Source organism: Parasteatoda tepidariorum, chromosome 6 (assembly GCF_982258835.1).
Source record: "Parasteatoda tepidariorum strain Cologne lab strain chromosome 6, Ptep-v5.0, whole genome shotgun sequence".
NCBI lineage: Eukaryota > Metazoa > Arthropoda > Arachnida > Araneae > Theridiidae > Parasteatoda > Parasteatoda tepidariorum.
Window position 1 is genome coordinate 93,069,520 of NC_141760.1, and position 19,363 is coordinate 93,088,882.

The window sequence follows — 19,363 nt, forward strand, 5'->3', positions numbered from 1 at the left end:
AATCTACTCACTTCTGCCTAGCTTAATAGTATGAGATTGCCGCAGCTGATAGGGTAAATTTCGGAAGAGATCACGTTTGGCGAGAATGCTCTCTCTGGTTATTTCAGTCTCCGTTTTTAAAAGCGCTATATGTTGAGCCACCTCAACTAGAATTGACATGAGACATTTTTAGCGGCAATCATTGGTCGATTTTCTAGCGTTGCCACTCGAGGAGTTGTAATGAGGCCTTTTTCTGTCGCCGTGTAAGAGAAATATATATATATATAGATGGGGAAGGAATGCATAAAGAATGTATAAAATTAAAAAATCTTTATTTTGTCCGATCGAATTGAATTTATTATTCGATTCCGTGTTAAAAAAAAATACTAAAAAGGAAATAAGACACCTTGTTTGTTAAGACAGCAATCTTAAAATATTACCCACCTCCTTTTTTACCCCTCCATTCTTTATTCATTTACCACTCACTTGGGAAAGGATACATAACAGTTTGGTGCTAGGTGTAACAGTGTGTTTTGTAAATATCTGCGTTAAACCTTTTTTTTGTGAAAAATATACGTCAGAATTAAATTTTGCGCCAAGAAGTTGTTGGCTGCTGGGCAGTTGTTCGAAAAATAAAGGACTTCATTCGGTTAAGTACCTTTTCAGTTGGCAAAAATCTTTAACTTAATAGATTAAAGATCTTTTTTTAATAGAACACAAATTTCATGGTGTTGTTCCAATATGCGATCTACCTATGTAGCGCTTCTACGCAGTAGAATCGTAGGGTACACATACCAGATAATAGCGTTTATCCTTAAAAAACGTTAATGTATTGTATGCAGAGAATTGACACTTAACGGTGAAACAAAATCAGTGTAGGGTATACAGGGCACATGTATACCGGGCGGTTTCAGTAAAAGAGCAAAACTTTAAAACTCAACTATAAAAAAAATTAGCGTCTGATACACAGGTAGAGAGCATATTGGAATGATACCAATTTCCCTTTAACGGGCTTATTTGGTTATTATTAATAATCAATGGTTATCATTACATATATAACAATATCCAATTAGGGTACATTAGAACAAACATCGGTGATGAGTATGAAAGACAAAAGGAAATATCGAGCTAAGCTTTTAATCTTTAAAAAATAAGCAATAAATAGAAAAGTAATTTAAAAAATATCGCTGTATGAAATACCGGTGATAGCACTTAACCATGAAAAAACATGGTTGTTGGGAATATCGGCAAACTAGGCAATGGATTATAGTTTAGAAAAATGATCGGTGTATAAAAACAAGCAAGTGTAAACCAGGTAACAGCCTTTTATCTTTCCTAAAGCCTTTTATCTTTATCTAAAAAAGGTAGGAAATACCGGGCAATAGACAAACACTCCTGCGGGTTATGAATCTGAAAAATGTTATCAATGATTGCGTCACTAATAACCCGTACTAGTGCTTTCTATAATCATTCCTTAAACTATCAATAGAACAAAAATGAGAAGGAAAAAAATGTGAAAACACTTTACTAAAAAAGAATATTTTAGTATAAAATATTATTTAGTGTTGTGTTAGGTGCATGAATTATACTTTTAAGTTTGATTTTGAAGTCTAGCTAGTTGGAATCGCCAAGTAGGAAATAACCCCCTCAAGCGAGAAAACTAAGCAAGCCGTTCCTTTCCAACAGCCTAAAATGACATAATTTTGGCCAACTGACTTAACTAGAAACGCCTAAATTGAGATATTATCATTGGCTCAACCGTTGTGAATACATTCTGTTCAAAACACTTTGTGTAAAACGCTACGATGATAAACAACAGCAAGTCGAAAACCAGGGAATAAAGCAAAAAGCCAGTGTTGCTCAATTGTGTTGCCAAAACACAAAAATAATATTTCTCCATCTATACGCAGTGTATCTTTAAAAAATATATGTTTTTCGCACAAACTATGTTTAAAAGTTATAATATCTCGAAAACTTAATTGACCTTATCACGTATCTACATTTTATTTACTTTTAATATTAAATAGTTTTTCAATCTATATTTAGCATCATTAACTCTTCAAACAAAATCTAGAGTTTCTTTTTTATTTTTATAATTTCTTCAAACATTTTTTTTCAACATTTTGTTAGGGACTATCATTTACAAGTGAATAGTATATTGTTGGACTATTTTTCATCTAAAACATTTAGTAAACATCTATACCGTGTAATAAAAAGGGAAACTACGTATTCAGCAATAAAAATACCTTTTTCAATTTTGTTGAAGTTAAAATTTATACTTCCCTGCGAAATGGATTGCAGTTCATGTTTTGAGAGAGAAAAATAAAAAAAATAAAAAATGCTTTTTCTTCCGTATATGGAAAACCTTGAACATAAAATTCTTGCCAAAATTGACTTAAGAAAGTTCATAAATTTTCATTTTAAATTGAAAAGGAGAATGCTTGAAGAATTTTTCGCTGTCGCTGGAGTGTTATTTGAGAAGAATCTGGAAGAAATGTAAGGCTTCAAATTACAACTTGCAACAAAATTCTTTTTTTAGAAAACTTCACATTGAAAATGAAATACTTTTGACTGCGATGTAAGTAAAAGTTGGGACAAAAATAAGAAGAAAAAAAAGTGTGACAGATCGAGATTTCAATTTTATAAACATTTTATTCAAAGTTTTCGAAAGCTTGTTAATCTTAATTGATAATAATTTTATTGATAAGAGCATTAAAAAATTATGCCTGGACGGAGAAAAAAAATTCTGGTAAAAATACCGTACTGTATTGCAATTATATTTCTGGTGAAAAATAATAATTCTTGTAATAAAAATTAAATGTATGGAATTCACTTAACATTCATTTGGTAATTATTCAGTTCATATGGTAACTGTTTACCGGAAATCCTTGTTTTCAAAATTATAGTTCTTATTACCAAACGTTTAATAAAAAATACAAAAATGAAATGTAAATTCACCCGAATAAATGGTTTCTATGCCATGCTCTAAGACATCATAATAAAATTACCAAATTTTACCACGTTTACCGAATTTAATAACTTATTATAGCACTATTTTTTGCAGTTATTTTTACCAAAATTATTACCAAAGGGTTTCTTTAAAAATTCTCAAGCTTTATGGTGTTCCCATAGAGCCAGAAACTCGGTAAATTTTACCATATTCTGGTAGTTTTGACCATACTTTTTTTCTCAGCGTGTGAGAGTATCAATAAAATGTTTATTTTATACAAAAAAAATAGATAATTTGTAAAATATAGTTCGCTTCTTTATGCCCATAAAATTCTGTCACTAACTGAAAGGTTTGGTGGAACATAATCAGAAGAATCGTTTTCATATTAACCAGGAAAACTTTTTGATAAAAAAAAGACAGTTTCGTTACTTTTGTGATATAACGGGAGACGATATTTTGTAATAACTTTATTTTTAATTTTGAGACAACTGCTTTTTAAAACCCTATTTGAAAGAAAAATTATAATTTGTACACTGACTGAAAAATCAGAACAAAATTAAACTATTTCATGGTGAAAAACTATAAAATGATGCACCATTTAATGGCGGTTTGGATATTTTATATGTTCGATTTAGAATTTACATTTAATTTAAATACTTACTTATTAATATATTTATTTTAGTACAATAAACCGAAGTCAGATTAGCAAAATATTATTTTTGTTTATTCACTAATTCTGGAATGGAATAATATCTTTTAAATTGGAACTAAGAAAGTTTTATTAAAATATATTAAAATTTTAGATGACATCTTATTGAAGACTTGAAAGTGTTTCCTCGATTGTTAACTGTATTTTAAACCCACAAACATTTATGAATAATTTCTCATTAACTAAACCAGAATGATTTTTCTAGATTTTTAAAACATGATTTGTTATGACTCGACGATTTTGTGATGCTATAATAGGCATTACACATTTCCTAGCATTTAAAATTTCTTTTAATTTCCTTAATTTAATTTTTTTGATCATTTTTAATCTAATTTAAATTTAATTATACCAATTGTTTATATTTTGTTACATTTTATAAAAAGCAAATATAAATATTTTATTTTCTTCTTAACAATCATTATAACGGCTAACTTTTTAATTCAATACAAATATGAAACTCGCTAATTCCATGTCGCTACTAAATCGAACATCAAAATCTCTATTTATAACTCTTTATTCCTCTCACCTCAAAAGTATTTCTGTTACAGGGTTATATTAATTATCACGATCTTTTTTTTTTGACGATTAGTCTATAGTTCAATTATTTTAAAATTTAATATTAATTACACGGAGTTAGCTTTTCTTGGCTCTTTTATTTTTCGACTATGGAATCACCAACTATGGATCTCTTCCCATGCTCCTAACTGTCTGCTGGGAACAATTCAATCACTTTTTCTTTTGGCTTTTGATTAGGCTGGTCATGGGAGATTGATCTCCCATGGCCTGTCCTTAGTGATATTACTATGTTAAATTTATTATTTCACTTTATTTTGGATTAAATATTCTTTTCATTTTGTACCTCAAGCTCTACAAATGCTACTGAATAAAAATTTGATTATGATCCAGTTTTCGTCATCAACTGTCATTTTCATGATCATGATTTCATCACAGTCTTCAATTAGTCAATTATACCACGCTCCTCCAGCACCATAGTTCGTCATTATACATCTATACAATAGCAAATCAAACTGTGACTTTAAAAATGATCACATTGAAATAAATGTAAACTTTTAACGATCGAAATCCTAATAGTTTACTTCAAAAAACTACATTTTCTATTGTTTATTTATATTCAACTCTATCACAAACAATTAAAAATATATTTCTAGGAAACTTTTACGCACCGTATCTGGTTCTTAAAATATAGTTTTTAACATAGGACAGCATTGCCAAAACTGAGGGTTGAGGAGACGAATTAGGTGGTCACGAAATAATAAATAGCACGCACATAAATATAAACATTCAAATAACTCAAATAAATTACAATAAATTAGAACTCAAATAAATTACAGTGTAAATAATTGCTATATAATTGATTACAACTTGCATTGTTATCAGTATATAATTAATGGGATTATTGAGATTGATTTCCCATTAAAAGTTTGTCCATACGTGATAAGACATTAGAAACAAGCAAAACATTTGTCCATTTCTTAACGGCTTAGGGTAGGGGGTCGTAAAATATTCATGTTTACTTCTTTTTAATTATCGGAAGGTCGCAAGATAAGGTAGAGAAACTCTACCCAAACATTTCTCTTGAAGGAACAGTTGAAAATCTAATTAAAAAACTATTAACAATCTCCTATTAAAAATCACTTTAATTGAAAAATTAAAAAGAGGTTTGTATTTTAATAAACTTATCTACAACAAACTTACATAAGAAACTGTAAAATTTATTATTCGGTTCAGAAACTTGTCTGGGCTTCATGAGCCATGTTCTATAAACCAAATTACACTATCCTGGTTAACAAGACATGAGTTTTTTCTTTTATACATTTTTGTGATGATAGTATAAATAAGTGTTAAAAATATTCTTGTTTATTCTATTTCCCATTTAATTGCAAATAAGTAATCTAAGCAATAAACTTGTAGCCAATTCTCATTTTCAATATACATTCGGAACTAAATGTGACTTTTAAAAATCTAATGTTTATTTTGTTTTTTTAATAAAAAAAAATATACACTGTATTGAAGTTTAAATAAAACTTTACTGTATAAACTGTAAAAAAAGGTTTTACGCATAAAAAAAAGAATTGTATTACTTTTCTACGAACAAACTTCTTCAATATGTTCTCAAGTTACCAAAATACAAAACTGAAAGAAAAAAGAAGAAATGATATTTATTTGAGGAACACTTTAGCCCATGAAATGTTAAAAGTTGCAATGAAAATGGAACAAACTGACCACATACGACGGATTTTTATGTGTACTAAGGTAGCCTAGAGAAATCGCTTTAAAACATATTGCGAAATATAGTCTCTTAAAATGTCTTCCTTTGAGATGATGATCAATAAAATTCGCCCACTTCTCCCGCGCCAACGCCATATTCTTTCCTCGCAGAAAAGTCAAACGATAAAAAAATAAATAAAATAAAAAGATTTTTTCTCAATCGCACAGAAATATCGTCTGATTAAATTTTTATGTTTTTCACGCTCACATTATTTTAGTTTTTTAAGCTTTCGAATTTTTTGTGAAACTGGAGTTTTGTTTTTCTAAAAAAATAGTAATAAAAAAATTCTTGATATCATTTTTTTTTCTAAAAAAATTCTTGCCATCATATTTCAAATATTGCCTCATCCATCAAATTTAGAACTCAAAAAGTTTATTTTCGATTTCTTTCGTACAACTAATACCAGTGTAACGTATCGAGGAGCAGCAAGTTGCAGTAGTAAAGATGGAATTTTTCTTTTCGAAAAGATATGATAAATTGAAGTAAGAGATTTAATCCGACAAATCTGGCAACGTGAGATATCTATAAAAAGTAGAAATATAGTTGCTCTATATTCTGTGATAGATTTTTCGAGTAAAACCCTACTTAAGGTTTTTTTTAAGAAGAAGATAATATTTTACATTAAAACTACACATGAAAGTTATTGTTCCAAGAAAGTTGAAAACACCTCAAAATCTGAAATATTCTTTAAACGTATGTAAGATAGAACGATGGCATGTAAGATTTAAAAAAATGTCGGAAAAGAATTCTTTAAAAAATATTTTTACGAATATTTATTTATTTGTAACAATATTTAAAATTTTAATACATTATTAAAGTATAAAGATTTTATAAAGTTATATTAATTTATTTTTTTAATTTATTTGCATTTAAATGAAAATATGCATAAATTTTTATGGCGTAATTTTATTTTCGTTTATATAAATTGAAAAGAATGGGCTTTTTAATTTCCAGATATTCTTTAGAGTAAGAATAGTTTTAGAGAGCTATGTAATTAGTCAAATTTCCATAGCTTTTTTATCCTCGTGTTCCATGGCGTGTTATCCTCGCTTAAACATCAATTTGTGACTTTCCCAAGCATTAGTTTTTAACAAAAAAAAAGGATTCTAAAAATACATATTAAGGGCTGTCTATACATACCATTCTGTGCCATTCATAATAGTCAGACTAGTTAAAGATTTTGCAACATAAGATAACTAACTTCAAATGATATCCGAGAGTCATTTTAATAATTTATGCTATAATTATTTTATTTTGATAGTTGTTTTCACTGTTTTTACAAGCAGCACTTAAGTTTGCTAAACTTTGATTAAAGTCTGCTATGACGGACTAAGCATGAAATATATTTTTTGTAAATTCATCATATAATATCTTTTTACACGTATCCAATATAACATTAAATGAGTTGGGAATAACGAGGCAAATAAATTGAATTGCTCCCTGAATAAAAAGTAATTCACTTTGCTCGGGCACTGAGAATGTTCTAAGCAAATGGAAGAAAATATATTCTGAGGGTATTTGCAAGCCGATCGATTGAACAATAATCGAAGCTTCTGGGACGAATTCTTTGTTGGGGAAGAATTAGCTAAACTCAATATAGGTAATGTATACTCATTAATAAAAGGGAAACTTCAGACAAAAAGATTTATAGATAGTTGATATGTCTAAGATACAGCTTAATTTGCCTTAAGTATTTGTGCATGGAATTTATTATTAAGATAAAAGCTATATCAATACATTAAAACTGTCGTTTTATTTACAAGTAAGTTTAAAGTCGAATTGAATGTATTATTTATCCAGTTTTTGATTTATATCATAAAAGAATGTTTTAAGGTTAAAAGGCGATTGTGGCAAAATTATGCACAGTGTTCAAAAAAAGAGGAATGGGTCACACAGTATTACTTTTGATCTAATGATCGGATCTTCACGTTCTAGTACTCAATCTTAACGGTTTGAGGGGGTGACCTCGGTAATAGAACAATAGGCTTGATAATAAGAACTATAATTTTGAAAACCAGAATTTCTGGTGAACCGTTACCATATGAACGGAAAAATTACCAAATGAATGGTTTAAATACAACATATTTTCGTTTTATTAACCAGAATTATACCTTTTTTACTTACCAGAAATTTCATGAACAGTATGTTAATTTTAACAGTATTTCTTTCAGTTGACGAACTAAATAAAATAGCAATCAGTTTTATTCACTTCTTAAAATTAAAATATTTATTTATTCATGTGTAACATAATGATGCTAAAATTTAAAAATATGTATTTATTTTTATTTTTTTATTATTATTTTTGTTTTAGGAGGTGATGCAGCCGAGATAGAGAGTCCATACTACAACGGTCAAGGTGGAACATCATATATAATGCCAAATGCGATTCGGACATTAGTGGAACCCGGTTCAAATTCTGGTGATGGCTCTGTTGTGATAGTGCCAGCTCAAGCATGTCCTGGCTGTCAATATCTTTGCGTGTTTCTCGATGTGGAAAACATGTCTTACTACTGCATATGTCCAGCTCATCTGACCATCAGTATCGATGGCGTCTCCTGCAACGGTAAGGATCCTCAAATTTTTGTGTTAAATAACTTTTGATCAAATATTCGGATTTCCGAGAGTTAAGTATTGTTTTAATCACTTCAGAATTGATTAATTTGCGCATACAAGTTAAGTAACGAAATGCACTTTCTTTGAAACACTTAAGGTTTTTTTTCGTCGAGGAACTTGAATTTTTGACCCTCAAAATATGAGGACTAGCTGCAATTTTATTTTAGATATTACAACGGTCGTTGAACAACCAACCCATCAATTTTTGGGTTTACGACTATTAATATTCCACTACGTATCCTTGTAATTTTGAACGCAATCCAGAAGACAAGGGAACTTCTGGATTAAGTATTGGGAGAAATTTGCCTTCGCGGAGAACTTTTTGATGGAACTAACCAGCATTTGTGTTACATGGAGAGGAAGACCACGAGAATCTTCCACGGTTAGCTTGACGGCAGGTGGACTCTAACCCATGATCCGTCTACCACTGGGAATTCGTATCGACCGGGATTTGAACCCGGGGTTCACCTCATTGGAAGCGAACGCTCCATTCTCTGAGCCCTCGCCGTCCAAATAGTTAATTTAGAACAGTGGTCAAAATTTTAAGTACCTAAATGTTAAGTTTACCCTTTGTGTGATCCGCCAATTTAAGCATTATATATATATATATATAATTAAAATTATTTCTAAGCATACTGTAAAACTTTAATATTGATAACAATAAAATAACACTGTTATAAAAGTACTAAATGTAAACAATCTACTAATGTTTACATAAGTACGCAAAGTGTTGTTGTTTCTTATGACACTTGGAAAAACCATGAACGTCAGCCATTGGCCTTTGGAAAGTGCGCCTTTCGTTTGACAGGAGAACACCACAACGGTGAAAGTTCGTCGTAGCCTGAAACATCAAGGATGGATGTCAGCACCACTTACTTGTGAGGTCACAATTTTGACATAGAAGGGGAAAGAAATTTTTTCCAGATCCCTGAACCCATGGTCCAGCTCAGCGATCGACCATAGGACTTTCGATACCACAGATTTCACGTATATCACACGTACTCAGTGAGTCTTAGTGGAGTCGAGGATCGAACCCTGTTCGATTCTCTAAGTTCTGGGCCACCACGACATCTATGTTGCAAAGTTAAACACTCATTTGATTTGGTAAAATAGGATGTTGTTAATCCATTTCATCATCGTTTTGGTTTTGAAAGAAAATATAAAATTTGCCTACTTTGAAAGATGATTGATTTTTTAATCGTTCTTGAATCGATATTTGTTGAGATCATTAGAAATTAAATTTTGTTGCTTCACTAATGATAGTTCGATCCTTGTATCGTTATATTTTCACAACTATCACATTATATTATAATAAACTATAAATGAGATAAAAGAAAAATAAATCCTTTTCTCAATAGCAAATATTCAATGTGTTGGATGTGTTTTGCTACGCGACAAAAACATGATCTCTAATGAACTTCGTTCCGCACATTTTGTAGTTTTGCTCTTTTATCGGTTCCTGATGCCTGTTCACAAAATGTATACTTTAAATTTTTGTGAAGTTTTTGGCATTATAAAGAGTGCTTTGATCTCATCTCTCATCTTTCTTGAAAAAATCGCATGGTGTAAGGTCAGGGGATCTTGGTGGCCCTATGATAAGAAATAAATCACTTGTCACCCACTTTCCTTTGAAACTGTTTATGAACCACCTATATAACACTGCAAGAATTTAAACAATCTATTTGAGCTGCATTATAAGCTATTGAAGGTACGGAACTACAAAACGTGTGGAATGAACTTTATTATCGATTAGACATTTGCCGTACTGCAAAAGAGTTACACATAGAACATTCTTAACAGAGGAAAACATCATATATTTTTCTTTTATCTCATATTCCATTAATTGTAATGTGTGTAACAATTTTGTAGAATTTGGTTACTCTTTTGTGGTAACCACAATTGTTCAAACTCGAGAGCCGCTTTCTTTCAATCACTTAAATTATTTTATAATAATACAAAAAAATTAAGAAAGCTCTTTTACATAATAAAATATTTTTTAAATGCGCATTCGTACACCAATGATGATGAAAATCTTATAAACCTGACTTATAATAGGTTTAACTGCGCTTAAAATGGAACGCAAAATATAAAAAAAAAATTATTTTTTATTGAAGTTGCCAGATTTTCAAACTCCAAAAATGTAATTCAAAATATTAACGGGAAGCAGACTAACCGGAAGTGCAAAACTTAAAGTGAGTGGCAACACCTTTTTTCAAACGAAAAAAAAATCGCTGTTGAGTAATTTATTTAACGTTGTTTAAACAAATATTGAAACGATATTGATTTATAATTATAATATATAATTTATTTATAATATTGATATATAACAAAATGGATTTCATTCATTAATAATTATGAAATTATAATGAGTTATTGTTTTATTAATTTCTATTGAAACGTTATATGTATGCTAGAAAAATTTTATGCTTTTTCTATAGATAACTTATCTAACATAGTCTATTTATAAACACAAATAAATCTTGATAAACTTAGTAAAAAAAGGAAAAGGGAATTTAATTTTGTCTATCATTAAAAGATTATAAATTGTTGTAAAATGACCTTTAAAACCTAGATTAAATTTAATGTAAATTTAATTCCCATTCAAAAGCTTAGAAAGGGTCCTTACCGCAAAGTAATTCTATATTAACGTTTGAGAGCTTTAAGTAAGGCGAAATAGGCTTAATTACTTAAAAGATATAACATTAGTGATTCTTAAGAATTTTATTTCAGGTAAAGTAAGTCTTCCAACTATTTTATGCATTTTCAAGTAGAATTAAATAGAAATATAAAAGTAAGAAATTCTAAAACTTCTTTCAAATGCTTATTACTAATCTTAATTAAATTAAAAAATTTCTTCTATTATCATATATTTTAACGCTGATTTCTTCTGATTTTTAATTCGTAGAATGCGTGTATGATTTTCAATACGTATGCTTTTTAATTCGTGTGTAATAGGTTCTCAGCAATTCTCAGACGAGAATTTCTAAGAAAGGTGTACGCAATATGCGAAGGAGCATCATCTTTCTGATAGCAATAAAACTAGTCCCCGTACATGGTTTTGAAACTTGGCAAAGGAGCTTTCTCAAAAATCTCCAATGTTCTTTGAATTTAGCACATATTGTAATTTCTTGGACGAAAACCAACGAAATGAAAATTATAAATAATTTTCTCTTCTTTGAAAACGCTTTTCTACCAATTATTAAAGATGTGCCTTGATATCCAGGCATGTCTTGTGGTATGCCTTGAATCGATGCTGACCATAATTAATTCACCTCCACTCTAGCCTTACTTGGGAGGGAAAAATTTTTAAGTTTTTTAAAAATATTTGAAAAATGCGCTCTTCAGAAGTAAAGCCGCTACTACTAACAGCTACTTAATCCAAAATGTTTAAGTATAACATTGGCGGCAAAGGGGATAGAGCGTTTAAGAATGAGGCGAACCGGGTTCGAATCTCAACTATGGCTAGTCGATACAAATTCCGCACCCGACTCGCACAGACCACAGTGCTGGCGTAAAATATGCTCAGTGGTAGACGGATCATGTGTTAGAGTACTCTTGCAATTAGGCTAACCGTGGAAGGCTCTTGTGGTTTTTCTCTCCATGTAACACAAATGCGGGGTAGTTCCATTAAAAAGTCTTCCGCGAAGGCAAATATCTCCCATTCCAAGAGTTCCCTTGTCTTCTGTATTGGGTTCAAAATTACAAGGCTACGTTGTTGAACATTAGTAGTCGTAAACTTAAAATTGGGTCGATTTTTCTACGACGGTTGTAAAATAAAATGTAAAATGTTTAGGTATGATTTGAAATATTATTTACGAAGTTGCGTGCAATTTACCTATCTCTGAAGGAAAATAACATTAAACATCAACATTATCCCAGATTTTTAATTCTACCACAGACTGAAGCTGCTGGCTCATTTTCTTAGGAATAGACATTAGAAAAAACACTAGACGGTTTTATGACTTGCACCCTATTATCCAAAACCTATCTGTTCAAAGATTTTGGAACCTAAATAGGGACACTGTTGTCTGGGAGAATTCTACTTGGGACACCAATTCTCTCTGCAAATGGCAGTAAATTTGTCTCCAAAATTATTTGGTAATCAGTAGCCTCCATGCGGCGTGGAGGGGGCAAACAAGGTTATATTTACCACAGCTGAAGCCTTTCCACATAATTAATGAGCTTCCAACTTGCTGCATAATGTTGAAGTTGTTGTTGTTGTTGTTAATTTACGTCGCACTAGAGCTGCACAATGGGCTATTGGCGACGGTCTGGAAAACATCCCGGAGGATGATCCGAAGACATGTCATCACAATTTTAATCCTCTGCGGAGGGGAACATAATGTTGAAGAAATCCTCTCCGTTTCTCATGGCATTGAAATAGCACACAAAATTGTCTGGGATGTCCGAATTATTTTCATTTATACTGTCTTTTGTTTGTGGTTAACTGTAGCTTTAAACGCAGTCTACTGCTTAATTCTTGATAGGCCAATACGAAAAAAAAAATTAAAAAATAAATAGTGTACGAGTAATAAAAATTTTCCCATGATTGTGAATTTGATTTAATTTTGAAATTTGCTTTTCTTTTTAAAATGTGTTCAATGTTTTCAGGCCCGAATGGCATGAGTGTTTCACCCAAAATGCTGGTTGGAATCATACTAGGAGTGGTTATATTTCTGTCAGTTCTCATCATCGGCATTTTCTTTGCAAGTAAGTCGTTTAATTAATTTCTTAGTAGTTGTTTCTAAAAGGAAATTAGATTCCTATTCATTTAATTAACCCAATAACGCCTAAATCGGGAGGAAATTTTTCGCTTATTATTATCAAATGCCGGTTTCTGGACAGTTTCTGAAGCAAATTCTGACAGGAAATATTTCGTTTTATTTGAAAAAGTTTCAAGAAAACGTAGGATTCCGGTTAAACAATGCACCAGGGTAATTGGAACGGTCTTTAGTAATTACTAATCGTCTTATATTGCACAATCAGGCCGACCGGCCTGTGTAGGGGCCAAGGAACTGGCTTTACATCAGAAAGGTTCTGGGTTCGAATCCCGGACAAGGCATGGATGTTCTTTCATTCTCTGTATTATCTGTCCTTACAGTGGGAGCAACATTGGCCCACCTAATATGGTGCCCCTGAGAGAGTGGCCATCAAATCTGCCTTTCAGATGCCTGCATGACGAAAGGTCATTGTCCATTTGGGCATTGGGAAAAAAATATTGCTCAATCAGCCCTTATGGTTTTAGGGTAATGAGAAAATGAAAAAAGATTTACTCAATCAGAATAAATTTGCTTTCCCTTATAGCTATAAACCTTTAATTAGGCTATATTTACACTAGGTCATCACTATTACTCTAGGCTTATTGCAAGATACCTAAAATAATTCTGTAATCTATCTGTATCTATCTAATCGAGCGCAGAATGATATATTTTCGATAGAAAATACTTGAAAATTTCCTAATTAACGTTGAAAGATAATGACAATTGTTTGAAAAGAATAGGGTTTATTCAATTAGGTTATAAATATCAAAAGACACCCGGTGGCTGAGTGGTAGCACTACCCGCTATCGTGCCACGGGTCCTTGGTTCAATCTTCGGGCCGGGCAAGGTTGACTCATCCTTTCAACCCTTCAGTGAAAATGAGTACCAAGTGTACCTTCAAATTGAGTACGAAGCGTGTTTGAGAACTAAACTCTGGGTTTCCACGTTGGGCTGACCACCCAACCGGAGCATCTTCTCTAACACCCCAGAGCCCAAAGGTCATGAAAACTGATATGAGCGCAGTAGGCCTTGCCCTTCTATGGGCTACCGCGCCACTGAGTTTAGTTTACAAATATCAAAATCAAAAACTATGCAAGATTTCAAGGAAAAAAAGTATTCTTAATAAAAGTAAAAAATCTGGGCAATACAGTGACCAGATCCACTTTTTCCAAAAATAATATCATATAAAATTAAACATTAGTATGCTTTCAGATAGTTGATTTACACTTTTAAATAATTTCCACTTGATAACAGTATAATACGCAAAGAAATATTATCAACTACATGAAAAACGTGCTGTTTATGTCAGAGTGAACTTAATCGCTGCTATGAACAATTTATGCATGTTCAATGGATTAAGATAACCTAATAAAGTAAAGGATGTAGTTACGATGCTTATTTTTCTGAATTTTTCTAAAAAATAGTTCGCACACAAGCAAAAAAAAAAAAAAAGGAAATATTATTAAATTTTTAAAACTTACAAATAGTAGGGCGCTGGGCCCATGTCCGAGATTTCGTGGGTTCTAACCCCGTCGACCAAAGACTATCTGTGTAGTAAATGGTGACTGATGCACGTAAATCTGTTCAGTCGCAAAGTCCTCCATGTTCCCATAACAAATTAATACCTCTGGGGGTACTGAATTGGAGATTGATCGTTATCTAATTTAGGTCAAAATTACGATCTATGGATGAATGTATGAATGGGTGCGCCCTATAAGCGGGTGTGACGTATGGTGTGACAGAAGTCGAATTCTTGGCCATAGATGGCGCCACTGGAAAACAAGAACAATCGCCCCCCTGTGCCTTAACAGGAATATCAGAGAGAAAGAGAGCTTAAATGAGGAGATAATAGTGGTCTGAAGTAAACAAAAAATGAATTTAAGTTAAATCAAGCTTAGCTCATCGTGAAGAAAAAGAGCATCATGCACAGTATCTCTGTTTTCAGCTACCAAATATAGGAAAATGCAGCGATCGAGAGATGTCAGCAATCAGCCACTGAACAGTCCTGATGAACAGTTGAATCGTTTAAGAAATATCGGAGGCATGGTATCCGAGAACAACCCTAACTACGAATTCGGAGGAAACACTTTTACTGAACAGGATTTGAAGAAGGTGCCACGAGAAAACTTAAATCTATTTAAGTAAGTGTAAATTTTTTTACGAAATTACAAAATTTTTACCTCTTAAACCATTAGTTATAAGTCACTTAACAAGGCAGGTTTCTCGTTTTAGCTACAGAAACTTTTAAATGCAAAGTGCGTGAAATTAAAGGCATGAAATATTTTACCATTTTGAAAGCTTTCGAAAAGATAATGCATCACTTGGGAAATTTTTGCGTGTATAGTGTCATTAACTACATTTTTCACTCTTTTTGTAAGAGATAATACATTTCGGAGTTAAAATGCGTGGTATTATTATTCGCATTTTTTTTTTATTTTAATTTTGCTCGTTATCAGAACGTATGTTATGCAGTGAAAATGGTTGCTCCTAACGAGTGTAATGCTTAATTAACCAGCTTAATTAACCAGTGCAATGCTTAGAGCGGAAATTAAAAATTTTAGAGGAAGTGGATAACACAAATTGCTAAATTATTCAAGATTGCGAAAAGCACTTTGCTTACAATAATTAAAAATCGCAGCGTAATGGGATACCTGCAAGTGACGTAGTGTGGGTATCTCGATCCAGATTGGCTGTTGAAACGTGACATTTGTTTACGTTAGCAACCATTCTTTTCACTCTACTTAGAGTAAGTCAAACTCACCAAGTATCAATTCTCCTAAGTGATACATTATATATTCTTGCACAAAGAATCTTTCACAAAGATTTCCTATATATTTCTTACTTAAAACAAAGACAGGCACGAAGTTATGTAGAACATAAACAAACAAATTATACACAAATATAACGCGGTTACAATAAAATAATAAATCAAAGTAAGTAAGAAACTTAGGCGAGAAAGTATTTGAATAAATTCGATGTGCGATAACGCCCTGTATTTAATTAACTTCACGTTAATTAACATTATAACTTACGTGGAGGAACTTAGTTCAAATTTAACAGGCCATTTTGCTTATAAAGGATCTGCTGGCGTCATAGGTCACATGTGTGGGTACACGTGATTTCTACTTCTTGAAGTGCAAGTACCCATCAATTCGAAAGGTGGAAGAGCAAAATGTTCTAATTTCATGACATTCTTCTCCTGAAGCAAAATTCCAAAATCTAGAATAAAGCACTGAATGTGTGTCTAAAGTTTAAGAGCAATATTAAAAGAAGTCCGTTTTTTTAAAAAATAATTTATGTATTTTTTACCTTTAATGTTAATATTAAATAGTGTTTTTATTTTATTGACATAAAATGCGTTTTAGTCAGTTTCTGACATGTTTTTGCCAAAATAACGCCAATTTTCGTTTGGACCATAGGGGTTATTGCATCGACTGTGTTAATAAGCAAATAACGATGCTTATAATTGCTTATAACGATGTTAATAAGCAAAATGGTTGCATTAAAACTGTTTTATATTCTATGATATTTCTTTGAACAGTTATAAAATCGAGTTCACTTTATTCAAAAACGGTATTATGCTTGTTCAAAAACGGTATGGCACTTACTGTATAACAAATTCACCGTGTTATAGACTTTGCTTTTGCTCAAATATGTGAAGTTGGAATATTCACTTCTTCAGGTAGTTGACTCAATAGTTTCAATCGACGTCGCACGCTTTTCCCAAAAGTTTAAACGACGTGCCTCGTTCGGTGAAATAAAAAAAAAATCTTACACGTCTTCAATCTATCAGAACACTGAACATCTTTGGAACATTGGTAGTCACAATCAAACTTCAGTTACGGAGGATACTCAATTTCTTTCAACCCTGTCTCATCATCAATTACCGACTCTAGATAGAAGGAAAACGCAAAGAGTTATAATCCTATTTTCACCACACTTAAACCAATTTCCTAAGCTGCTGATAATGATAATGTTTTTTGTGCTAGCCAAAAATGTTGTTCTGCGCGGCTTCGCAAATGTTGCAAAGTTAAGTTATACTGCAATAACTTTCTGTTCTTTTTGTTTAGTACAAACTCCAAAAAAGATGATTAAACGACCAGCGTAATTACCAAAAGAATTCCTGAGTACACTGTTAGATATTTCTCTGAAAAAATAATTAAATAACAATTTATTGAATAGTTTTTTTACCATATTTAATCAAAACAGTCAAAGAGCCATAAATAAAATGGTAATCAAACTGTTAAGTTTGAGAAAAGCCGTTTATTAACTGCTTTTACCTAGTGTGGTTAAACAACCAGGATTTAATCGCACTAAGGCTCCTATACTATCAGAGCTGACCTATCAAGCAATATTGGAGCAAACAAGTTCGTAAGTTAACGTTATGTTAGTATTAGTTATGTTACGTGCTTATGTTAGCTCTTTGCTTCAAAAATAAATGATAAGTTGGCTTGTCTAAATCAGGGGCTCTGAATCGCACCAGCTAGAACCACCTAATGAAGCTACTTAGTCCTTAGCAACTGAGTACATATCATAGCCAAGCGGGCTTATCAGTCATTCTCATGACCGGCAGAACTGGAGTTCGAGTCCTAGTGTTGACACCACAATATTTCCTTCATTCCCTTCAACACATGAAGAATTTCCAGTGCCCGGCCCTCTACAATGCCCATTACCTTACGAAAAGCCGAGCTCCTATGTCTAGTTAAATAATTAAAAGAAAATTTACTCTTTTGAAAAATGCTAGTTGTAAATGGTTAAAAAAACGTATAGTTTTGTATTCATGGTCTTATAACCATACTTTTTGTAAATGGTTTCAAAATCATAAAGGAAAAAAAAAATTTCCTCACCGTAAATTTTACAGTTAATCGGATGGAAAGACAGCTGCCAGTTATTTTCCATAATTTCATAATGAAAATTTAAACAGTGTACTGTAATAATTTAGGATTACTATAAAAGTATAAATAAAAGAATGTAAGAATAATATAAATGTGAATTATGAATACTATAAATTCATTTGTATTCCTATCGGCTAACGTAATCGATCTACTCGTGCAATTTATTAATTTTTTTCATTCAACAGCTGTGCATTTTACTTTAATTCCTTAGATCAAACACCAAACTAAGGGACAAAATTCAAATAACAGCAAAAAGCACTATAAATAGAAAAATAACGTTTATGCAGCATCAAAAACAACTTCATAAATTAATAATATCCACATCTAAAAACAATCACACGAAATAATTTTCAAGGTATTTCCCGAACCAAAAATGGTTAAACAGCTCTATGAACAGTCTGTACTAATTATTATTATATTCTTCTGCAAAATGAACAGTATAATTATAATTGGCTTTTATTAAAAAAAATGGTCATAGAAGTTGAAATAGTGTAATATTGAGGAAACATCCGCCATTTTGAATTCTGAGCAGTAGGCCAAGATTTGGGAGTGTTCATCAAAATTCGTGTTCAAAATGTCCAAATTAGTAAAATAGCTCTTTTGGTCAAACGTCAGCCAAAATGCCTCTAAAGCAAAAAATGTCAAAAAAAGAGCCAGACAAATGAATTAATTGTGAGTTTTATTTCAAACATGCAGATTTTTATTATCTATTTATATTTTAGTGCTCTAGGAAATGGTGCATTTGGCGAAGTGTATCAAGGTACACTTCGAAATCCTGTCGACAATATAGAAATGCCAGTCGCTGTTAAGGTAAGTTTCAATTAACTAATTATCAATTTTGTTAATTGCGTATGAGTAAGTGTAGGAATATTTAAAAAAACTATTTAGGAAAGCTTTTAATCTTATTTTTATAAGTTCTTTATGCATACTGAAAATATATCAGTAAATACGATGAAACAAAACAAAATTTATTAAATGCTGACCACTAGAAATACGCCGTCAATACTACGCCACACATTAATTTCTAGGTACGTTGCAGTTTAGTTTAACTTAAAACATCTTAACTTTTACATGCTTAGCGACACACGCGATACTTTTCAACTTAGTTAAGAAAATAGCAATGTAACACATAGACCCCGCGGAAACATTTGTGATATTAAATTCAAA

At 31.6% G+C, this 19,363-nt stretch overlaps 1 protein-coding gene across 1 annotated transcript in view; it reads left to right on the top strand.

The window, feature by feature from the left end:
• Positions 1 to 19,363, top strand: part of LOC107456001 (leukocyte tyrosine kinase receptor) — a 230,635-nt gene that overhangs the window by 161,118 nt on the left and 50,154 nt on the right. The window contains exons 16-19 of the mRNA XM_087166185.1: positions 8,240 to 8,491; positions 13,153 to 13,251; positions 15,247 to 15,442; positions 18,919 to 19,006. Coding sequence (XP_087022311.1) covers positions 8,240 to 8,491; positions 13,153 to 13,251; positions 15,247 to 15,442; positions 18,919 to 19,006 — 635 coding nt within the window. The remainder of the gene's footprint in view (positions 1 to 8,239; positions 8,492 to 13,152; positions 13,252 to 15,246; positions 15,443 to 18,918; positions 19,007 to 19,363) is intronic.